Here is a 7,500-nt window from a genome sequence, read left to right on the forward strand (position 1 = left end):
ATCACGCTATTTTAGTCAAACTTTAAAACACTAAAAGACGTCTTTGCATCAATAAAGACCAAAAAATAATGCTGTAGTATTGTTGTGTCTTTGCACTTCATGCACCTGGTTTACACCAGCGCTTTTTAATTGCAACTTCACGGGCGGCAAAAATGTCACGAGTTGCTGCGACAAAAATAGCTCGTCTAAACGGGCGTATAAACCATCCGCGGAAAGTGGAAGTATAGTGACAATTTCCTGTCTAAATGTTTTTTTTCATGCTAGAGGTCAACCATAGAAATCATGTGACAATAAATTTGTATACTTAAGCACTTTGATTTCTATCGAGAACAGTGCAAACCTAGCTAGCGAAGACCACTAAGAAAGGAAGGCTGAGATCTCCACACCCTCATTCACAATGAATGAAATCACAGGTGAACAAGTCAACTCGTGTTTCGAAATGGCGTGTGGCAAAGACACCGAACACCCCGGAAGTTATGACGACGTAGTTGAACAAAAGAAAGCAGTTGAGCGGATACAGAAAGATGAGAAGACCAAGCAGACATCATCGGAACCATGCGCAAACTCCAACAAGCAATCAGATTCAGTGATGTCCTCGAGATCGCTGTGTTTCATGGTAGCTGGTTTAGTCGTCTGCTTTCTCACTGCTGCTGCAGCTTTTGTTTTGGCTCTAATTATCATGGCTCGCATCTCCCTAATCACCTCAACAGAAGCCGTCACTTCGCGAGGTAAAGCATAATTTTGCAGCTCACAATAGCTGCGACAAAAGCCTTTTGATATGATCATTTTAACGCGTGGCTAACTTAGGTCCCGTTTAAGTGACTTTGCTCTGAGCCTACAGGTCCTTCTTGGGAAAATTGTAGCATGGATGTTTGTGACCATATTTGGTAAGGGTTTAGGTTGCTTCTTTGTACTCAGTATTCTTTTTACGGAAAACCGCTAAAAATATTACTGTCACTTTTTCGGTAAATTGCATGCCCAAAACCGCATAATTCTTAAGGTCACTCTCATTCTCGTCACCAGAGTAATCTCTGCACATGACCCGGGGCTCTGGGAAACTGACGTGGGAAAACCAATCTCAATCTCGACCCCAGAGCTCTTCTCTTGACCGAGGGAGAGAAGAGCTCTGGGGAACCCTGAAACAAAGTGTCTTCTGATCAAAAATAAGACACAAACAGCAGTGATAAACATATTGAACTTTTTCATTTTGATAATGACTTGACGTTTCGTATGTGCTCTACATACATTTTCAAAAGTAACCGTTGAAATTTAAAACAGCTATTTATATATAACAAATCGGATGAGGGGACTGAAACCTAGATTAAGCAAATACTTAACAGTAAAATATATAATAATAATAATTTTAATAATAATAAAAACAGAAAAGATTAATAAAGCATCAGCTTTTCACTTCCGACGTTGACGTTGAAAGCTGGCTCAAGTTCTTGAATAAAGAAGGTCTCTTTTATTTTACAATGATAGTCAGTTTTGCCCTTCGCTAAAATATCAAAATGATCCCACTTGATGTTATATCCAGTGGCCTTGACGTGGTCAGCAATGGCTGAAGTATTGTCATTTTTAGCTAGGGCCTTAAAATGTTCGGTTTTTCTATCGTGAAGCCGCCGTTTAGTTTTACCGATGTAAAAACCATTACAATCCCAACAATTTGCTCTGTAAATAACTCTGGATTGTTGTGAACGATTAATACGGTCCTTGTAAGGAAAGAAAGATTTTATACATCGAGTGCTCTGAAAAACAATCTTAAGGTTAACACAAGAGTAGAATTTGTACACATAAGATTTCAGGCGTTTAGCGACTTGGTTGCTTTGCAAACCTAAGTAGGGAAGTAGGATAACAATATCTTAGGAACTGTAGACACTGGATCGCTATGCTGATGTTGTCTGTTTTTGTTCAAAACATCGTTGATATGATAGTTGATTATGCCTTGTGGGTAGCCGTTCTGAAGAAGGAGTTTTCGAAGATAAATGAGGGCAGATTGTAGCAAGGAAGCAGATGAACAAAGACGGTAGTAGCGATAAGTGAGGGAGCGGATGAGGTTTATTTTGTACTTTCGTGGAGTGAAGGAATCCCATTTCGTGTAGAGACCTGTGAAAGTTTTCTTTCGGTAGATGGATGTCGTGAAAGCGTTGTTTTGATTACGTGTGACAAGAAGGTCCAAAAACGGAATTGCATTGTTATGTTCAAATTCAATGGTAAATTTAATATCGCGATGACAGCCGTTCAAATAGTGCAAAAAGTCATTTGCACTGTCTTTGTTGTGGAACATGGTGAATGTGTCATCAACGTAACGATTCCAAAATAAAGGAATAACTTTGGCGTTCAGCAACCACTTTTCTTCAAAAGCACACATAAAAATGTTGGCTAAGACAGGGCCCAATGGTGAACCCATGGCAACACCATCGATTTGGTCGTAGTATTTACCATCAAAAAGAAAGTGGCTCTTCTTGGTGGCAAATTCCAATATATTTTACTGTTAAGTATTTGCTTAATCTAGGTTTCAGTCCCCTCATCCGATTTGTTATATATAAATAGCTGTTTTAAATTTCAACGGTTACTTTTGAAAATGTATGTAGAGCACATACGAAACGTCAAGTCATTATCAAAATGAAAAAGTTCAATATGTTTATCACTGCTGTTTGTGTCTTATTTTTGATCAAACTACGATGGCCAAAGAACAAAAGTATTTACGATAAAGTGTCGTCTCATTGGTTTTCGTGAAGAACAATCAAAAGCGTCTCTAATTGGTGCATTCATGTTAACACGAGGAGTGAGCAGGCGCCGTAAGGCTCAAATAGCCAATTTTTGGCTGTAAGAACCCTACGGCGCATGTTCTCCTACGCAGAGTTTCCCAGAGCCTTGGGTCGACCCGAGGCTCTGGTGACGAGAATGAACAAATCTCGACCCCAGAGCTCTTGTCTTGACTGGGGGAGAGAAGAGCTCCGGGGAACCCTGAAGCAAAGTGTCTCCTCATTGGATTTCGCGAAGAACAATGAAAAGCGTCTCTGATTAGTGCATTCATCTTAACACGAGGAGTGAGCAGGCGCCGTAAGGTTCAAATAGCCAATGTTTGGGTATAAGAACCCTACGGCACATGTACTCCTACACAGAGTTTCCCATTGTCGGAAACAGGATAATTGGTATTGATTAAGCTAATGTTTATGTAATGATAGTGACATATCTGTCTGCTTCGATGATTAAGTATGTTTGCAGTAAACATTAATTAAAAGTACATTCGTCAATTCTTTGTTGTTTGCAGCCATGGGGGATGAAGAGGATAGAAATGGATTGCAACTCGAAAAAAACTCAGTGGCCAGTTTTTTCATCTTTAGACACGCTGTTTCAAAAATTTGTCAAAAATTAAATGCGAATAGTTTTTTGTGCCATAACTGTGTTTCATTTCTCAGTTCTCAGTGGGTTGTCAGGAATGTTCTACGTGTGAGGTACAGCCTGCGAACAGTCTCTCTTTTGCTCTAAAATCGTTGAAACGAACGAACACTTCAAAATGGCTGAAACTCTAACCAACGCCCGCAGTATTTTCGGCCCACAGCGTCAGCCATTGAAAGTTCAACGTACGCGTTGTTCGTTTCAACGATCCTAGAGCAAAAGAGAGACTGCCCGCAGTCTATGTGAGGTAAAGCACTTGAATTGATTTAGATTTTTACCCAGTTTCCACCTAAAAAAAGCACATTTAGCATGACAGTGCCCTATTAAACAGTTGCAAGCAAGCATGAAAAAAGAATAACAAAACAAAATCCCGTTGTAGGCTGTATGCTCAGTTTCAATGACTCTTCTCGTGTTCTCAGATGACAGCGCCAGTCTTTGTTCTTCTTGTCAACAAGGAAGCCGAGACAACAAAGTCCAAGACTTTACTGAACGCCTGGAATCAATGCAGAGGCAACTTGAAAACATGTGGATGGTGATTAATTCAACGGAAGGGCAAATTTCGAACTTACCAAGAAAGGTAAGGAGATTCAGGAATGCGGCTTTACCCAGACTTGGACTTGAAGAGGAATCGATATATCAGAGGAATCCACAAATGTTCCATTTTTTTGTGCCTTGGGTGTGTGAATAACCTTTACACAACACAAGGGGAAAATAACATTTTCCCAAACTTTTCAAGATCGAACTCTTTATCAAATAGACTTCATTCAGACGCAAAGTAAATAAGAACCAGGATTTTAAATAGAGTTTATCACAGCAGTTCGAAAAAGAGTCTCAGAGCATAAGAATCGAAAAGGGGCTCTGGGAAGATATCGCCGCCTGAAATATCATTTCGAAGCAAGTATTTATTTGGGGTCTTTTCTTTGCAGGACCAGCACATCGAGGACTTGATGAACGCAACTCGTCAGCAGACCAAGCGAGACACTATGGCACTGTTGACTGCGTTCAACGCATCACAAGATTCTCTTTCAGAGAAAATACGAAAACTTCAGGTCGACTTACATCAGAAGGTTAGTGTCACAAACTGTAGCTGTTTTCAAATGTGTTTTAGATGGATAAATTGCAGGATTATTACAGTGTTGCGCTTCTACAAGACGTAAACAGTGCGGCTCCTTATTACTGACTAGAACTGAGGCAAGGAAGAAAATATCAGTTTAGTTCTTAGTACCGTTTACTTAGTCACTACGCTTTGTTAGTGCATTTGTTGTCAAATCCGGTCTCAGGTTGAATCCGTTTTAACCTGATTGATTGGCCACACCCTGGATCTTCTTATCACTCGTGAACATGATACTATTGTTGCTGGTTCACCAGAGGTTGATTGCTACCTATCAGATCATGCGTCAATTCTATGTCGACTCAATGCATAAAAACCCTGTCGAGTGGTGAAGGAGATCACTTATCGTAAGATCAAATCTATTGACTTGGATTGCTTTCGTGAAGATCTCAGATCGTCAGAACTATGTAACAAGATCTATCCAAGCCTAGATGATATTGTGTCTGGTTATGATTCATCTCTATCCTCCATACTCGACAAGCACGCACCTTTAAAGACAAAGACCTTAGTGTGGAGAAGGCGAGTACCATGGTTCAACAGCGACATAAAGTCTTCTATAAAAGCAAAGAGGAAAGCTGAAAAGAAATGGCGATCCTCAAAATCCCAGGATGACTTGCGTGCCTTCAAGGTAGCTCGAAACCGCGTCACCAACATAATGCACAAAGAACGTACTGCATATTATACTGATCTGATATCTGAAAATGGTTCAGATCAAGGAAAGCTGTTTCGTATTACCAAGTTCCATCATCATCGGGTCCCGGATGAAGTGGCGTATGGAATCTACGAGTGGTTTAGTTCCCAGTAAAACACTCTCCTCCATATAATAAATGCAGCTCTGAGCTCCCCGTAATGCATACTTACAGTACTGTTTATACACATGCATATACTCAATTGACCAAAGCCCATAGTGGATTTTCACGGCCAATGAAACTCACACAACAGAACGAACAACAACTGTTAAGATTCCCAACTGGCCGGAGGCATACCAGTTGGCTATTTACAAGTGCAGCCGAGAAGTTGAACATGGGACTACCAGGAGTCAGTAGTGGTCAGGATTGGTCAAAGCGCCTTAACCAGTGGGATGTACTGCCTCCTAATTAATAGGAAATGAAACCAGTACACTGTATGGTACAAGTAACCTTGTCGCTACATATTTTCGTTTGGAACAAAAAGCGGGTAAACTGGAATACGCTGTATGTGAGCGTGGGCAAATAAAACTCTCCTCTCAATGTGATAAGAAACCTCATTGTGCATGTAACCCTTTCAACCAGACCTTTCTTTTTGGAGAACAAACCTCTGCTTGAGATTTTACGAAACTAACTTATTTAAATGCTGGGAAAAAATATCAAGATTAAGAAGCCTGCCTTGAGGCCCATCATTTCTTTTTCTATACAGAACCAAAAGGTCAAGTCAATACGGGAATTGACAATGAAAGAAATTCGCTGGGTATGGACTGTGGTCAACGCATCCCAAGTCTCTCTTTCAGAGAAGTTACAGAAAATTCAGGACAACTTTACTCAACAGGTGAATGTCATTAGATGTGGCTTAAGAAAATTTAAAGCAATAATTTAGTTTCTTTTCAGTGGCCCTGGTCCTTAGTGTACAATCGCTAAATCTTTGGTCATGTCGAAAATCAAGAACTTCAAAAATACACTTAGTGGCTTGTCAATGCCTAGCGATTATATCTTATCGGGCCTCTTTCACCAAACAGCGCTCTGATCGGCTTTTGTATTTTGATGTACAGCTGAACCGAACGATTGTGCTTCTTCAAAACTCTGATGATAGTCTGTTTGCCTCTTTGGTGGAAGTGAATAGCACCATTACATTAAAGGTAAGGTGGAACGTACGAGTTTTCTCTTATAAATTATCCAGTAATTTTCAATGACAATCTCAGATGTCTTTTCCCAAAGTGGCTATCTCCGTGAAAATAAGCTGTTCTTTTTAAATTCAGTTTTGCGCATTATTCAGTTAAAATGTCATTTTCAATCTCACTCGCTTCTTGACGTATGCATAGGGAATCTAAATTTTAGAACTTAAAAAGAAAAGTTTCCTTAAATTATTGTTTAAAATATTGCAAACCATGATACAGGGGCAAAGACCCTTATAAACAAAACCCAAGATACAAAGTAGGCAACTCTTCAATTGACCACTTCAAGTACTCAATTCTTGAAAGGCTAATCAAAAGCATCGTTACTTTGCTAAATAGCACGAAATTTACCGCAACATCTTTAATCATAGCAACTGCTGAGAAATTATCACTCTTCCTTCCATTCTTCTTTCCTATCAGAGGAAGCAGAGCTGATGCAAACATAGATTTCTGCCTCCCCTGAGGGATGTATATGCCACAAACCGGGAAGGTGAGGTACCCCTCCGAGTAGCTCACCTACCCGGGGTCCCCCACCTTTATGTGAACTTTAGTCAACCACTGTGTCCCCTGCTCTGAACAGGTGCTTCACCAACCATGAAATAGTAGCACCCCCTGGAAATTGCTGGCTTGGGCTCTAGTCCATTATGATAAGGTTATCCAAGCTCAACCCCGGCAAATTCATTGATTCACCTGTCTTGAGAAGGACCAGAGCCCGATAACAAATTTCTTTATTTAAGTGGACGTAAAATATGCCAGGTGGTTTAAAGTATATACGAGAGGAATTATGCAGGTTAAACACTAAAATCAACTGTAAAATGGACATACTCCTTCGAACATCGGCCACGGAACACTCGCCGCAGAATTTCTTAATATTTTTACCATGCAGAAAAAGAGCAATGGTTCTTGACAGTCAATTTCTGCCAATGTTTACGTGAGCTGCTATTTTTTTCTTTTCGCCTAATTCCCGAAGTTTTAATATAATAAATCATGCCGTCAAAATGTATATTTTCCAATATAATAAAACCAATGTTGGCAAAACACAAATTCTTTTGGAAGGATTTAACTCAAGAAAAGTAAAGAAATTCTAAATTACACTGTACTCAGCAACTTGATATCG

The 7,500-nt window shown here is 39.9% G+C and overlaps 1 protein-coding gene across 3 annotated transcripts in view; it reads left to right on the forward strand.

The window, feature by feature from the left end:
• The first annotated feature begins 311 nt into the window (after nt 1–311).
• LOC137980051 (macrophage scavenger receptor types I and II-like) overlaps nt 312–7,500 on the forward strand; it is a 16,252-nt gene continuing 9,063 nt past the window's right edge. For 2 of the 3 annotated variants that reach the window (XM_068827400.1, XM_068827399.1), the window contains exons 1-5: nt 312–728; nt 3,825–3,982; nt 4,332–4,472; nt 5,912–6,040; nt 6,261–6,347. In XM_068827400.1, the coding sequence (XP_068683501.1) occupies nt 398–728; nt 3,825–3,982; nt 4,332–4,472; nt 5,912–6,040; nt 6,261–6,347 (846 nt within the window). In that variant the 5' untranslated portion in view covers nt 312–397. The remainder of the gene's footprint in view (nt 729–3,824; nt 3,983–4,331; nt 4,473–5,911; nt 6,041–6,260; nt 6,348–7,500) is intronic. The other variant, XM_068827401.1, reaches the window with a different exon arrangement.

Source organism: Montipora foliosa, chromosome 12 (genome assembly GCF_036669935.1).
Source record: "Montipora foliosa isolate CH-2021 chromosome 12, ASM3666993v2, whole genome shotgun sequence".
NCBI classification, from domain to species: Eukaryota; Metazoa; Cnidaria; class Anthozoa; order Scleractinia; family Acroporidae; genus Montipora; species Montipora foliosa.